At 45.8% G+C, this 17,480-nt stretch overlaps 1 protein-coding gene across 1 annotated transcript in view; it reads left to right on the top strand.

Annotated features, from left to right (window-relative positions):
• Positions 1–2,117: 2,117 nt before the first annotated feature.
• Positions 2,118–17,480, top strand: part of itgav (integrin, alpha V) — a 73,534-nt gene continuing 58,171 nt past the window's right edge. The window contains exons 1-3 of the mRNA XM_056611386.1: positions 2,118–2,560; positions 3,622–3,749; positions 17,369–17,460. Coding sequence (XP_056467361.1) covers positions 2,403–2,560; positions 3,622–3,749; positions 17,369–17,460 — 378 coding nt within the window. The 5' untranslated portion in view covers positions 2,118–2,402. The remainder of the gene's footprint in view (positions 2,561–3,621; positions 3,750–17,368; positions 17,461–17,480) is intronic.

The raw sequence follows: 17,480 nt of genomic DNA on the forward strand, positions 1-17,480 counted from the left end.
CTAGACGGGTTAGGCCTGTTTCACGCGTGCTTACACCACGCTGGGATCTCCCCACCGTGTTGCGCGGATTGTCCTGGGATCCTTTCGAGCCTCTCTCCCAGGCCCCTTTGGATGCCCTGTCATTTAAGACGGCGCTCTTGTTGGCCTTGGTTTCTGCCAAGCGGGCCGGTGAGCTAACCGCTCTGTCTGTCAGCCCGAGTTGCTTGTTGCTAAACGAGGACAGCTCCTTCGCGTTGCTCAGACCTAATCCTGCGTTCCTCCCGAAGAACATTAATAGTTATTTTCGGTCGAGGGATATTGTGCTTAAGGCTTTTCACCCCCCGCCTCATTCTAGTGAGGCGGAGGCTGAGTTGCATCTCCTGTGCCCGGTTCGGGCGTTGGCTATGTACGTGAATCGCTCGGCAGCGTTCCGCTCCACACAACAGTTGTTTGTGTGTTATAGCGACGCTAGCAGGGGCCGCGCTCTCTCTAAGCAGCGGTTTTCTCGCTGGGTATGTGAGGGTGTTTGCCTAGCCTACTCTCGGCAGGGCTTGGCGCCACCGTTGGGCGTTAAAGCTCACTCCACACGGAGCGTGGCCGCTTCAACGGCTCTACTCAAGGGCGTTTCGGTGGAAGACATCTGCGCGGCTGCGTCTTGGTCTTCCCTCGGCCTCTTTGTCCGTTTTTACATGTTAGACATGTCCAGGGGCTCACTCGGCAACTCTGTGCTAGAGTCCGGGACCCCTTTTTACGGCTTAAGAATATAGACATGTTCTTTAAAGCGGCGTGGTTGGATTTCCTCTCGCCGGCTGGCGAGTTGGTCTTGATTACCAGTCTCTTACTCTCCCACCTTTTTTCAAATGAAAAACAGGCTAGGGGGTTTTCTATTGGCTCGCCAATTGTCTGGTGGTTTTGTTTACCAGTGAGGCACTCCCGCCGTTTTCTTCAAATAAGAAACGGCCGAGAGAGTCCCATTATTGGAGAGCCGAATTCCGTAGCTCCGCCCCCGGTGGTAGCGGACCTAATGGAAACCGTGTTGCTCTGGTTTTCTTTTCCTTTTCATGGGTTCCATGAAGCACGGAATAGAGCCGGAGTCTTTACAGACTCACTTTTTTCTCCCTTGATCATTGCGTTGCTTGATCTAGGAGGAATTCGTTTTTATAAAGCTGTTGTGTTTTACACTTCCTTGGCTTTTTGAGTCTTAATGTGTTCTGGTGACTTAGGTCGTTTTGACTGGGGTCCAGCAGGAGTACATTGATCGGGCTCCGCTCGCAGCTTCACCTTAGCCCATAAGGCGAAGCCTAGACGGCGTAGCCTACATGAAATAGAACGATAGTTATGTTATTATAACTCTAGTTCTATGATTGTAGGCGTAGCCGTCTAGTTTCCCACCTGCTGTACCCTCCAAATGCTGAAAGAAAAGCGTGGAGGATGAGCGACGGTATACACCGCGTTATATAGACACGATACCGTGGGAAATGTGGGCGGTGCCCACGCTGATAGGTGCATAGTTTGAATTTTCAGCGCGCGCAGCCGCGCGCACGGGACAAGCCCATAAGGCGAAGCCTAGACGGCTACGCCTACAATCATAGAACTAGAGTTATAATAACATAACTATCGTTCGTAGTTCTTATATCAATAGCCTACTCTCCAATAATATAATATTAGGCTATATATAGGAACATTGAGAAACGGCCTACAATCTTTTTCCCGCCACTGACTTTTTATATGTAGGGTACAGCTGGCGTGCCATGTGAATACGCATAATATATTTTCATTTATATTCATTCAAAATATTAACATACTATTTTAAAAGAAAGAGGCTGGTGTTTTGTTTTACATAATTTGTTTACATTGTTCATTAGTATATGCCTACATGAGGCCGTAGCACATTTAACAGACGAGCTGAGGTGGTGACGTCGTCATCGAGACCGCTGCTGTTCCAAATGCAGGTGCGTACTCCTGTCCTCGGAGGTTTGTACTTGGAAGACGGACTTGCCAAGAGCGAACTTCCAAGTCCACGAGTCCGTAGTTCGCGCACTTGATATTGAGAAACTGCTACAGATTCCAAAATATGCTGCAGAGAGCGGACATCCGGGGCTTGGCGAGGGGCGGGGACATGCTGCACGGATTGGACATCCGGGGCTCGGCCACGGGCGAGACATGAGCCGCTCCCTGAGTTCCGGTCGGTCTGCAGAGAACAGGAAGACTTGACCAACTTAAAGGAAGCCAATGTGAAAGCTTGTTGACCCGGTTACACTGACATCGCTACAGCTGAGCGTTGGTAGTGGAACCAAATAAGAGCAAAATACACTGCCAAACTTCTGATCACCCCCCTAGACCCGACTGGACCAGGACCTGACCGGACCAGTACCAGGACCAGCACCAGGACCGGACCAGGTCCCCTCCTCACTGCAGAAGACATGGCTCGGCTCTGGTTGGCGGTTGTCCTCACGTCTGGGATGCTTCAGTTCTGTTTCTCCTTTAATCTGGACGTGGAAAACCCCGCCGTGTTCTCTGGACCAGAGGGGAGCTACTTCGGCTTCTCGGTGGACTTCTTCAAGACCGCCAACAACCAGAAGTAAGAGCTAGTCCTTAACTAGACCTTAGCTGGCCCGTAACCGGTCCTTAGCTTGTCCTTCTCTAATCGGCAACACGCCTTAGACTCAGACCCTGCGGAGAGTGGTCTGCTCTCTAGAGGTTATGTCTCATGTTAGATGTTATGTCTCATGAAGGAGATTATGTCTCATGGTAGATGTCATGTCTCATGTGAGATGTTATGTCTCATGTTAGATGTTATGTCTCATGTTAGATGTTATGTCTCATGTAGATGTTATGTCTCATGTTAGATGTTATGTCTCATGTTAGATGATACAGCTATATCTCATCTTGAATATAATGTCAGAGGTTGTCTCATGTTAGATGTTTCATCCTGTTATATTTACTTTGATGGAGGTTACAACTATAACTACGAACTATAACTACGACCTAGTAATCATGCATTCTAGTGTTTAGTAAATGTATTATAGCCTGTATAGTAAAATAATTATAGCTTGTATAGTAGATGTATTATAGCCTGTATAGTAGATGTATTATAGCCTGTATATAAAACAATACTATCAAAATACTAGTTTGAATGGAAATACATTTACCATGAGATCATGTTTTTTTTGAGAACCACTGTTATAGCCTGTATAGATGTATTATAATATATTATAGCCTGTATAGTAAATGTTTTATAGTGTATTATAGCCTATTTAGTATATGTTTTATAGTGTATAATAGCCTGTATAGTTAATGTATTATAGCCTGTTTAGTATCATAGCCTGTTTAGTATGTGTATTATAGCCTGTATATTATATGTATTATAGCCTGTTTAGCATATGTATTATAGCCTGTATGTATTATTGCAGGAGAGACCCTGAGGAGGGAAAGAGAGACCCTGAGGGTACATTAACCAGGTGACCCCTCAGGTCAGAGTGTAACCAGGTAACCCCTCAGGTCAGAGTGTTACCAGGTAACCTCTCGGGTCAGTGTTACCAGGTGCCCCCCAGGTCAGAGTGTTACCAGGTGACCCCTCAGGTCAGAGGTTAACCAGGAGACCTCTCAGGTCATTGGTTAACCTTTGAACCCTCTCCCCAGGTCAGACGTGTTGGTAGGGGCTCCAAGGGCTAACACCACGGAGGACAGCGCTGTGGTGGAGCGAGGGGCGGTGTACAGCTGTCCCTGGAGCTCTGCAGCCTGCGAGCAGCTCCACTTCGACAGCACAGGTACCACACCACCCTAAACACCCACACCTGAAGCATCACACCGCCCTAACGACCTCCCCTGAAGCATCACACCACCCTAAACACCCCCACCTGACCTACAACACCCACCTAAACACCCCCACCTGACCTACAACACCACCCTTAACATCCCAAGTTGAAGCACCACACCACCCTACTGCATTGAACACCCCAACCTTACGTACCACACCACCCTACTGCTTTAATCACCCCCACCTGTAGTTCACCTACACACCGGGTCCACCCATAGCAACAAAACATTTGCCACAGCTACACCTACACTACACCACATACAGCTACACCACCTTAAGCACCTCAACCTACAGCTACAACCCTAAGGCTACATCCCCACCCCCATCCTGCATTAATCATGTACCACCGTCAGCTACATCTCTATACCATCCCAACCTAAACCCAAAGCTACACCTACATTTACCACGTACTGTAGCTAGCTATCAATGCTACACCAACCATACTGGACTGTAATACATACAAATAGTAGGTCACTGATTATATGAACTAAAGACCAGACAGCATAGAGCAAGTACTTCTGTTATTTATTATCTTATTACGGATCTTGTACTTCCTGGAAGAAGGGTCATTTGTTCCTAGAGTGAAGGGGTGTGAATCCTCTTGGCCTGTGAAGCCCAATGCAAACATGGATATGACAAACCCATGTTATTAGTAGACCCTCGATTGAGTCTGACTAACTAACCGCATGGCTTTGGACAAACAGGAAGAGAGGAGGCAGGCGTTCAGCCAGCCTACATGTTCCAACACAGCATGGAATGTGAGGTTGTATGCTCAATGTGAAATAAACTGTCTTTCACAAGAGTTGCTAATTATTGTAAGCTTCTGCTCCCCCTGTCTGTGATGGAAAAGCACAGCAGGCACCACACAGCTGCCTCTTAACATGAGAGAGAGAGAGAGAGAGAGAGAGAGAGAGAGAGAGAGAGAGAGAGAGAGAGAGAGAGAGAGAGAGAGAGAGAGAGAGAGAGAGAGAGAGAGAGAGAGAGAGAGAGAGAGAGAGAGAGAGAGAGAGAGAGAGAGAGAGAGAGAGGGGTCTTGCAGGGCTCATTCTTCTATTTACCTTGTTTGGGCAGAACTCTGTGGCGTGTTCAAAATGCTGCTGAAGTGAACCAGTTTTTTTATCATGCTGTGAGAGGGAAGGCTCAGGAACATATGGGCCTGTCCAAATAATAAGCATGTAGCCTGTAGAGCTCTTCAAACCACATTTAGCCACAAGCTAGTGCTAGCTATGCTAGTATAATGTTAACACTATTAGTACCGTGTGTGTGTGTGTGTGTGTGTGTGTGTGTGTGTGTGTGTGTGTGTGTGTGTGTGTGTGTGTGTGTGTGTGTGTGTGTGTGTGTGTGTGTGTGTGTGTGTGTGTGTGTGTGTGTGTGTGTCATGCTAATATCTGCTTCCTCTCTGAAAATACTCACACACCAACACAAAGGCTACCCATTACTACTGCACTCAACTGTATTCATCATATACAAGGTGTAGTTGTTTAGTAACGTTCCGCTTGACATTAGTGCTCCGTAATAATGATGAACACGCTGCTTTTTTCTTCCTCATGCACACAAAACCATGGCCTGGAGCTCAACATGTAAGAGCACATTCCAACAGACCGCATCTTCCTCTTGTTCGTACTCCTGTCCTCTCTCACTCCTGCTCCACTTTCACCCCTGCTCCTCTCCTCTCTCTCCTCTCTCACCGCTGCTCCTCTTATGGCAAGCCGAATTGTCATTTATTAACTCAGTTTGACTATCCGGAATTTACATTGCAGATATCTGCAATTCAGTTTCGCCTAGTCAAAACTAACATCTCGGATATCCGCAACTACATTCCTCCTATCCGCAATTGTCTTTTCAGATATCCACAAAGACATTCCTCCTAGGCGAAATGACGTTATTTTCGCCATTCATGTCTATGGGGTTTCTCATTGCGGATATCTACAATTCAGTTGCGGATATCCACTTTGTGAATTACGGATATCTGCAACTGAATTGTAGATATCTGTAATTCCAGTTAGAGATATCTACAATTTGATTCTGACTAGTCATAATTCCAGTTCAAGATATCTTTAATTCACCTCAATTCAAGATATCTACATGTCCCTTTTCAGATATCTTAAATTAAGTTTTGACTAGGCGAAATGAAGTTGTAGATATCTCTAACTGGAGTTACGACTAGTCAAAATGACGTTGTAGATATCTCTAACTGGAGTTACGACTAGGCGAAATGACGTTGTAGTTATCTAATATCAAGTTATAGATATCTTGAAAGGAATTTTGATTAGAGATATCTACAATTGTAGATATCTTTAACTTTCATTCTGCCTAGGCGAAACTGAATTAAAGATATCTTGAATTCGAGTTTTGACTAGGCGAAATGACGTTTCAGATATCTGTAATGACGTTTCAGATATCTGTAATGACAAATTATAGGACCGTTTACTTTAAGCGGGAGCGGAGCATCTCCTCGTTCAATCATCATTCACACTGATTACATCGCTCCATATAGCACCATGTCAGAGCAGCCGGAGGTCGAGGGAGTCGGGGTTTTTAACCGTCTTTTTAACGCTGCGGCCCGTGCCAGGCAGGAGCTGGCAGCGAGCAATGAGGATTCCCGGATATCTAAAACGTAATGCCCAACACTCAAATGACGTTTGAGATATCTTTAACTTTCATTCTGCCTAGGCGAAACTGAATTACAGATATCTGCAATTGTCATTTAAGATGTGTGACGAGTTGAATGTCGTTTTCCGTGAAGTCATTGCAGATATCTGTAATTCAGTTTCGCCTAGTCAAAACTGAATTACAGATATCTGCAATCTGACAGATATCTGCAATTTGACTAGTCGAAACTATTGTTTCGACTAGTCAAAACTACGTCACAGATATCTCTAACTGTCGTTTCGACTAGTCACAACTACGTAACAGATATCTTGAATGAAGTTGTTGATATCTACAATGTAAATTCCGGATAGTCAAACTTAGTTAATAAATGTCAATTCAGCTTGCCATACTCCTCTCCTCTCTCACCCCTACTCCTCCCTCACCCCTGCTCCTCTCTTCTCACCCCTGCTGCTCTCTCCCCCCTGCTGCTCTGCTCCTTGTGTGTGTGTACGGTGGAGACAGAGTCTGTCTCATTGTCTGTTGTAATGTTGTGGTTCTGTGTTGGTATTCTGTGGTCATTTTGTCAGACACTACAGCCCAGCTTAGTGTGCACACTCACGCCCTTGTCTCTGACTCATAACTCCTTTTAACATTGGTCAAACAGAACAGCTATCTAGGTAGAAGGGTTAAAGATAAAGGGACTAACAAACTCCTGCAGTAAAAATGGTGCCATGTGGCGTTACTTCTAGATTTACTTCTAGAAAACCCGTTAATCTATTCTACCATTTCCACTTCCTTCCACGTGGTGATAGCTCATGATTAATCTCCCTAAATGCGTAGCCCCTCCAGTTCAGACAGATGGGCAGCAGGCCGGGCCCGGGTTGCTCCAATCACAACCGATTATCTAATAGGGTCGGTTTGATACGATGACTCTACAGAGGAGCATTTCAAGGAACAAGATGGCTGCCGCTAATGTGCCACAAATTGCGTTTCTGGTTAGTTGTAGGTCCAGTTGAGTCAAGATGGGTTTTGGTCTGCATCGTTGATAAGGCCCTCAACATGGCAGAGGAACTGATAGGTTCCAAAATGATATGGTGTAGGAATTGGTCTGGTGATGTAGGGCTAGGATAATGCGGGTTTCGTAGCGGAAGGTTGTGTGTGTGTGTCTATGGATAAGTAGTATCGATTTCCTGCTTGTCATGCTCTGTTCTTCCTGCTGTTACAGTATGGAATTCCATCAAGTCAATATTAAATGGGCGACTTCCGGTGACTCAAAGGGAACAGTGGCTGTGTAGCTAGATACGTACTGTAGCGTGCCAGTCGGTGTGGGGTTTCCACGCCACCAAGTTGAATGATAACACCACACAACACAGAGAGCAGGTCCATCTCAGGATGGTTTATTCATCTAGTAAATCAAAACCACCAGGGTGGGTGAAACAGGGTAATCCCCAATCCGTAGTCCTCTCTGTAGCTTGCTAGCCCTAGCTCCGGCTTGTGGTAGCCTCCTCTTTCTTTTAACAGCCAGCACTCCAGCTTAATGGCCTTCAGGCCTGCCTCGTTGATCGGAGGAAGTCCATGTATGGCTTGGGGGTGGAGCCAGCAGGTTGCCAGACCTACCAGTCCCCTCGCTCCTCCCTGGTGTCTGCCACAGTACGCTGAGAAATAACACAAAGAGGCCTCCGAAGATACTAAACAGGTTAGAGAGAGTGGAAGAAATATGAAGGATTTACAACCCTTATTGAAACGCTCGGGGAAATGGAGGAGAGAATAAGCTCAACTGAAGACAGAGGAATGCGTCATGAGCGGGGCGTTTGGTATCACGGTAACAGTGTAATGGATGGAAAGATTGATAGAATGCCGATGGAACGCAAACAGTCAAATCAAGAATACTGCATAACATGTTAGGAGAGCAGGGTTTGGTAGACTTTTGGAGAAACAGAACTCCAAAGGGCAGGGACTTTAGTTTTTTCTCAAATGTCCACGGGGCTATTCATATATCGATATTTTCTGTGTCCCTAAAACAATGCATGTATCAATTACTGGATTGCAAGATAGACTCAATAACAATCAGCGACCAGACCACGCATCTATAATCCTTTACCTAAATTTAGGAATAGAAGAAATAAAAAAATACTGGAGAGCAAATATCTCTTTACTGAATGACCCTGCTGTAACTAAGGATATTAAAGAATATATACAGAAGTACTTTATTATTAATGATAATAGGGATGTTTCACAGTCTGTCCTATGGGATAGTGCTAAAGCCACAATAAGGGGAGCAATTATATAAATATCTAGTAGAATTGAAAAGAACAGGCTAAAAGAATAAGCAGATCTGGGGTTAGTTTCCCAAAAACATAGTTTCTAACTTCCTTAGCAACCTACCTGTCCAGTTTTCACTAAGCTACCTGCTATAGCTCAATAAACTCCCCACTGGAAGGGTTTCAGGACAAGTACGGCGGATACAACTCGATTAACTTTATGAACTTTTATTGCATTCACATAAACAATAAGCATCCACGCACTAGGTAGCCTGACTACCAAGAGCTACGCTAGCCTCTCAAATTGACAATAACTAATTAGTTGTTGGTTAGTTAGTTATACAGATAGGTTGTAAACCTGCAACGAAAACACAAACAGAAAACCCAGAATTAACCAATGAAATTATACAAACATTCCCGTGATATTAATTCTTGATTTGAGTTACTAGCAATGCTAGTTTATAGTCACTCACCGGCAAGGCGTACTAGTCCTGACCATCAACTGAATAAAATGCGACCTAAAGGCGTGGCCACCTGCGCACTGGGACTAGTCGCGCATACACAGACACACAGTCTGGAGACCAGGAATGATAATAAACAAACCTGTAACCTGGTATAATTATAACATACAGTATATAAAATATAACATAAAATATGCCTGCATTCGGAATAAGGTGGTAAATGTTCACACATATTTCCTCAAATACCCCAGAACATATTCATAACATCTATCACTTCCAATATATATATATATAAAGCAATAGTAACACTTACTGGGAAGTTCTACACCTCCCACTTGGCCTACTGATTCTAGAATTCAAGTAAGCCACCATAACCAAAACAGCTAAACTTCTAAGTTCTCCCCATGAACGTACTATGTCACAACATGAATAACCATAGGTTCAAGGTAGTCTCAATAACCATAAACAACACACATTGTCCTTAATGACATTATGACCTCCTTCACCGAAACACACCACCAGCCTCCGGGAGGATGGTAGTGGGGGGGTCTTGATCCTTCACTGAAACACACCACCAGCCTCCGGGAGGATGGCAGTGGGGGGGTCTTGATCCTCCACTGGAAGCAGAACCACCAACCTCCTAATGTCCCTGTGGAGGATGGTGGAGGGATAGTCCTGCACACCTCGGCTTCTCTTGGGCTGTCCACTGAAAACTTCTCGTACTACTCCCTTCACATCGGGACACACCTCCACGACCCGACCCAGCCTGAACTGGCCCGGATATAGAGGCCCGGAATCCATCTGTGACCCCAGAATCCATCTGTGACTATTGGACCTTCACCAATAGGACTTGCAGGGTTTAACAACTTCTTGGCTTGCGCTCTGATGAGGACTGCCGAAAAGGCCTTTCTCTGGAGTTTGCTCACCATCTCCCTAGCATCAGCTGCTACTTCTGAAGCGGACTTCATGGGCCAATCCTCCACTGGACTAGACAGGAACTTGGGACCTTTCTGCCACACAGAGTTCTCACCCAGCAGTTCAGGAGAGCACCCCCTCGTGACTAGATCAGCGATGTTGACCTCGCCTGGTATCCACCACCAGTCAGTTACGGGCCCAGCCTTCTGAATCTCTCCGACTCAGTTCGCAAAGAATGTCTGGAATCCGTAGCTCTCTCTCTGGATGGCTCCTAGCACCGTCTGACTGTCAATGAAGTGGTACCACTTCTCCACGTCCAATCGTCCATGCTTCGATACGTATCCCTTTAGACATGAGGCAAAAACAGCCCCGCAGACCTCAGCCTTGACTGCGTCACCTTTCTGGTCGAGGGGGGTTAACTTGGCTTTTGACTCTACAAGCCGGGTGACCACACCATATGACGTCTCCCATCGCAAGTACAGTACAGCACCATAGGACTCACAGCTCCCGTCAGAAAACGTGATACCCCAGGGTTTACCCCTCCAGTCGGAGGGCGTGAGGCTTCTGTGGAACTTGATGCTACTCAGACGAGCGTACTCCTTAAACAGTTCAATTGCTTTTCCTCTGAGCTCATCAGACAGGTTCATCCCAGGTATCTTTGGTAAGCTTGCCAGCTTCCTGGAAGGCTCTTCTCACAATAATCACTCCTTTCTGTTTCACAGGTGTTGCTAGACCGATTGGGTCATACAACCCGGCGATCTGGCTAAGTAGAACACGACGAGTCAGTGGGTTTGGTGTCTTTACTTCCACTTCTTCTTCGGTGAGGTCAATCTCAGTTCTCATCTTCTTCTTCCTTCTGGAGATGTTGATGGAGACCATAACAAAGAGTTTGTCCTCTTGCACTAGGTAACCAACCCCCAGGGCTTTGTTATCTTCCTCCCATAGCTGGTTGGGCAACACCAGAGTCACTGGCTTGGACCCTGTCCCGTCCTGCCTCCCACTCTGACCAGACCGGACCCAGGGCTTGAGGTAGAAACCTCCTGCTTCCAGTATCTTCTCCACTCCCTTTAGGATCTTGTCTAGACCGTGTGGGTCATTGTGGGACGTAAGGAGGTCATCGACATAGGAGTCTTCCTCAATGACTCTTCTTTCCTCCTTCATATCAGAAAACTGGGGTAACTTCGCGGTCTCACGCATGGCAATCTGCGCAATGCACCCCGCTGGTTTATCTCCCATGATCACCCTCACAACAGCAAAATCCTCAATCTCATCTTTGGGTGAGTCTCTCCATAGGAACCGATGCACATGGACCTCTCATTCCTCCAGCCATACCGAATTATACATCTTGGTGATGTCTCCGATGGCTGCATGTTCTCCTTCCCGGAATCTGAGGAGCACTGCTCTGATAGGGTTTAGGACGTCTGGGCCTTTGAGCAAAATGCCATTCATGCTCACCCCTCTGAACTCCTGGCTACTATTCCAGACGAGGCGCACCGCTGTAGTCACTGAGTGGGGGTTTGGTGCGGTTAGGTGGCTCACCCACCACACGGCACCATTCCAGCTGTCCATCACGTCCTTAGTGAGCTTAACAGCAGCTCCCCTGTCTACCATCTCGTGCACTTGCCTCATGTAAGCTTCTTTCCACACGGGGTCTTTCATGAGCCGCTTCTCAGCCCTCAGGAACGTTGCTTCCACAGCCTCTCGGTTGTTGGGAAGAGAGGCTGGGTTTTCCTTCCAGGGGTACCTCGCATCCCAGCGTGGCTGGTCGCTGTGGATGTCACTCTCTGAAGGTTAGACCTGCCCTTATTATCTTCAGCTCTTTGTCGTCAGCCAGAGACATCTCCTTTCCTCCTGGTGGGCACTTTCCACAGCGACACCCTCCACAGGTAGGGTCACAGGCAGCACCGATGCTGTCCCATTTTAGCCACTCAAGGATCTCTTTATTGCATGCTGCTGTCGTTCGAACTTCCATACTGCTCTCTTGTTCCAAATGGCTTCCTGGCCTTCCCACAAAGTGTTCTTCAACTTTGACTGCTACTGTCCTCATGGAGTGAGTGAAGTGCGACTCCGACTGCCATGTGGTCACCTCCACTTCTTTGAAGAGGTTAGGATGCACACCACTCACTGTCTTGCCTAGAGGACCGTCCCACAACACCAGGTCGCCGACCCGTTGCAGTCTTTGTGGAGCTAATCGGCCTTCTCGAGCACTGATCAATAGATCGATCTTCCCTGGGCGGGCCAGTTTTCCCGGTTTAGCTTCAGGGAAAAACTGCTCCAGCCGCTCCGAACTCAGCACTCGATCCATTTTGGCGATGTCTTCCATCCCGTAGCAGATCATCTCGTGGAAGCTCAAATTTCCACGTGAGGTCCACACCTTTATTGTCACGAGATACCTTTTTGTATCAACCTTCACCTTCATCGTGCAACACCATACACGACAAGGGAGATTGGTTCACCGGTCAGTCCGAGTCTTTCAGCAGCTTGGTGCGTAATGTAATTAGTGTCAGAAGCGAGATCAATCAAGGCTCCAAGGCCGCATCCTCTCTTTGCCGTGACAGGTAAGAGCATCATGAGGACTGGATGTTCTTTCCAGCCACTCTGTTCTATCGGATTCTTGCCAGAACACGCTCTCAACGTTGCCATATTAGTACAGGCCCTGCGGACAGCCTCCAACTGGCGGGGAGTCAGTCTCAACTCGGCGAACACAGCCTCTTGCTCCTCTGTCGGACCACGAGGTCCCCTCTTTTCCTCTGCTTTGTTTTCCTTCTTAGCAGCATCCTTCATTGTTGGTGCCTTAGGGCAGAGGAATTAGTGGTGGTCTACCGGAATGTCGCCTATCTTACACTCCTCCGTACGACAGAGGAACCTTGGAGTGCTGGCCCCATCGATCCCGTGAACATCCAGGCACTTTGTACACGCTTTTGCCTTTTTCACCTGAGCATTCTTCTCCGACAGACTGGCCTTCCTGAAAGTTTTACAACGAAACAGTTTACCTCCATGTTCCTCATCGCCACACACGGCACATGGTATCTGCTTGGAGTCTCTTTTGACTTCACTTGCTGTAGTCTTAGTGAATGACTTATTTTCTCTCCACCTGTCAACTGGTTTCTCCCGGTAGCTTGGTCTCTCAGGAGCATTAGCAGGCCATGGCTTGCTGGGAAGCAACTGTTCCAACCTCACGAGCAACGACTTTTGGTCTTCCAGGAACATCAAGAGCCTGTCGAAACGGTTTCTTGGTGGGCCGTTGTTAACAGGCGTTTGCTCTCTAAAGACCGAATCACCAGCTGATTCTGCATAGCATCTTCGCACCCCAGGTCTGTGAGGTCCAATGCTGCCCTCTCCACTGCTAGGATCAATTCTAACATCTCTCGTGGCTGGTGGTTCTGGTGGTTGCATTTGGTGGTTGTCATAAGAAGTATTGATGCACTTCTTAATACAAATGTACTTATTGTAAGTCGCTTTTGATAAAAGTGTCTGCTAAATGCCCTAAATGTAAATGTAAATGGTTCTTTACAGCAGGTCGTGATTATAGCTCCAAAACGATCTCTTCTGCCGTTTGTGCTTTATCACAATAACGGTTCTCTAATTCCCTAAATATATCGTTTGCATCTCTGTAACGCGATAGTCTGAGTTCACTTTTCACAGTCTCATCTATACTGTCCAGCAAGTGAAGTTTCTTGCATTCCCTTGACACCGTAGGCTCCGCTTGCGCCTGGATACTCTCCCATTCAGCCTTCCAGCGCCAATAGTCCCTCCTGTCCCCGGAGAACTTATGCAAGCTTATGGGTGTGAGCCTTATGTTTGGTCGGGCCCATTGGGAGCTGATATCCCCACCGACGTACGCACCAGGGCCGCTATATGGCATGCTACTACCTTGCCCCATGCTGATATCGACTGGTGGAGAGGCACGAACACTCAACAGCTGTGGCGTGCTGGCAAGGGTTGGAGGTAGGGCGGAACTGACACCAAGTCCACCATCAGACCATCGCGACTGCAGAGTGGGCTGTAATGTCTGCTGGGGGGTACTAAGTGTGGTAGCTGCCACATACCTGCCCTGAGGTCGACTATTGACAGTAGCACTTTGAGCAGCGCAGGTAGTGATGCTTGCTCTTTCAGTGGACATGAATGAAGGAGAGCTCGTAACATATACAGTTCCCTGCCCATCGACGGGCGGATTGACAACAGCAGGCTGGGTGTCAACAGGTGGAGTAGCACCAGCAAGGGTTACTGGTTGGGTAAAAGTGATGTTATCTGCAGCTGTTGCGACATGCCCACCGACCGCATCATCACCTGCCACATCTTCATCCTCTTCCTCACCTCCGTCACCGTTGCCACCGTCATTTTGTTCTGTACTGTTCCTCTTCATAACCTCATTGTCACGTTGACATGTCCACTCATCCATCAGTTGCTCCTTGTCCTCTCTCAGTGATAAAAGGAGCATCCATTTGTCCTTTCCATGCGGCCGATAGTCTCTCCAAGCGTACACAGCCTCTCTGAGTTCATGGAGTTTCCTATCCAATTTACCCATTGTAGCATGTAGCATTGTAGCTGTTGCTGCGTCTATGGCACTACTTTACCTTTCCCGAGCGCCTCAGCCTGATCAAAGGCAGACTTGAACTGTGGTACGAGAGCGTCTATGTCCGGCGCTGCATACTTGGACCAAAGCATTTCCATGATCTTGCCCTCAATTTCAAGGAACCTTTGCTCACTGGCATCTCTCTTCACCAGGGCGTCCCACGACTCACTGTCGTCACCTGTAGGGTCTGTCTGGCTCTGTGCGTCGATATATTCATTACCGACATCGAGGAGGTTGTCATAATCATCCTTCAATCTCGCCTCTTCTGACAACTCAACTTCACGTAAACGACCAGCACTAACATCAAGGCGGTTTATTCGTGTTGTAATGTTTCGTTGCGCATTTGAGCGCCTCCGCTTTAAGCTCTCTAGATCTGGCTTGTCATCCGCCATTTTGTCTTCTCTAGGTGAACAGAATCACTAAAATCACCTTTTAGCAAAAGGACTCATTTAAAGGACTCGTTCAAAAGATTTGTTCAAAATGAATGGCTTGTCCAAAAGATTATTTCGAAACAAACGACTCGTCCGCGAACGACACAGACGTCTTTCCGCGAACGACACAGACGTCTTTCCCCGGTTGCTATGGCTGGTAGCGGTGTTGTTTGCAAAGTTACTTTATTAGCTCTGCAGCTTTAATATTATCCACTAGGGGTGTGATGATCTCGCGAGATTAAACTTGACGATATTACCCGTCGCATTAAAAATCTGTCGTGAGATTTGTGAACTATCCAAACTTCTATTTGTGGCTTGTAGGGGCAGTAATGCGCCTTTGCTACGTCTAGCCTGCCAGAACCTAACGAAGGAGAAGGAAAAGAAGAAGAGGAGGAGAAGTCTGTTGGTCCAGCCATATATTTTGTCATTGTAGTTTTCTTAAAATCTCGTCTCGTCTCGTTCTCGTGAACCAAATATCATGTCTCGTCTCGTCTCGTGAGCTGAGTGTATCGTCACACCACTATTATCCACACAGCGATTGAGGTCAGTAGCAGTTGCAGTCATCCACGGCTTGTTTAGTTTCTTGTTGGATTTCTATTGGTCACACATGTTGATTACGTTACTGTTGCGTCTACCAATTAAGTAATTGTACTACGTTGCACGGGCAGACTTGACAGAAGAGGGCAGAGAGGCAGGGGGGAAAGAAAATAATGAGAAAGACTGAAGTAAATGACTGAAGTGCTTTATTGAGGTTATAAATCCTCATCTAGGTTTGTGCAAATTGCACTTTACATCAAACTCATAAACTTGTTTGCAACGTGAACTGTGCTTGATTTCTGTAGATTAATATTCCTCTTCCCAGCATCCCGCTCCTATCACAGGAATCTAGAATCAAAATGTTTGGGGGTTGTTCCGAATATTGTGTTCATATTGCATGGATACAGGATATATGCGTGCATGTTACAGAAAATGAAATAATGGACATGGGTTGTAAAAACAAGCGCATATATATATATTAGAGCCGTCAGTTAAACGCGTTATTAACGGCGTTAATGCAAACCAATTTTAACGGCGTTAAAAAATTTATCGCGCGATTAACGCAATTACTTTATTTAAAAAAAAACAACATTTTTTTTTCTCAAAACAAAGAAGCAGTAGCCTGACTGCTATGTTCAAATGACATTTGTTCAAAGCAGTCGTTTAATTGCACTATAGGCTCTTTTTTTGTATCGTCCTGTTTTGATCAGTATATGCCAATGTTGTTATCAATAAAAAATCATTTGCACAAGGCAAGCCAATGCACTTCACCATGTTGATAAGAGAATTAAAATGAGAAGAATTATGGGACAAAGAAATCAAGGGATATTTAGCATAGAAAAAGAATGTGCGATTAATCGTGAGTTAACTATGACATTAATGCGATTAATCACGATTAAATATTTAAATCGCTTGACAGCTCTAATATATATATATATAAATACGATAACTGGGGGGGGGGGCATAGCAACCACCAACGCAGGCCTATTGAAAAGTATAGGTTGTTATTGTAGAACTAAAACTACCACGTTTTCCGCTGTGGGACAACGTAGATATACATTCTGGTGTAAGATGCAAAATCTGCAAATTCAGATTGTTATTTTTTTGTATCCATAACTAGAGGGACTAGTTATTGCACTGGTATTCCTGTATAGCAAGAAAAAAGTTGGAACAATCATGCTCTTGGACACGTTTCAATGGATACATTTTCGTGAGCATGAGCACGAAATCACGTGATACAGGGTTGTATGTTAATATTGACATTTATTTACTTCATAGTCCTATTTATTAATTTCTGTGTTTAATATTTATTGAAATACTGTAGAGATTCTATGTAGTGCTGCTTGCATACACCATTCAGAGTCAGATACATGATTAATGACTGCTTTATTACTTCTCTAATTTCCACAGGGATTTCTTTTCCACTATTGTAAAAATGTTATCAATGAATAGAGATGACTTGAAAATGATATTTAAGTTGAAAATATATTTACCATGTGTAAAAAACATATTTAACGTGTGGACAATAAACACAGTAGGAAATTTCAAAAATACCTTTAATATTGAAAAATATAAAATATACATTAATATAAATATTTATACCAATATATATACTATATCCATATTTGAAAACGTAAGTACCTCATGTTTTTCACACTCCATTGAAATATGAGTGTGTGTGTGTGTGTGTGTGTGTGTGTGTGTGTGTGTGTGTGTGTGTGTGTGTGTGTGTGTGTGTGTGTGTGTGTGTGTGTGTGTGTGTGTGTGTGTGTGTGTGTGTGTGTGTGTGTGAGCAGACAACAGGAAGTCTGCTGAAGGAGTACAGATGGAGTTTAAGTCCAGGCAGTGGTTCGGAGCGTCGGTCCGTTCGGACGGGGAGCACATCCTGGTGAGACCTCATGTTCAACC

This window comes from Gadus chalcogrammus, chromosome 16 (assembly GCF_026213295.1).
Source record: "Gadus chalcogrammus isolate NIFS_2021 chromosome 16, NIFS_Gcha_1.0, whole genome shotgun sequence".
In the NCBI taxonomy this organism is placed as follows: Eukaryota; Metazoa; Chordata; class Actinopteri; order Gadiformes; family Gadidae; genus Gadus; species Gadus chalcogrammus.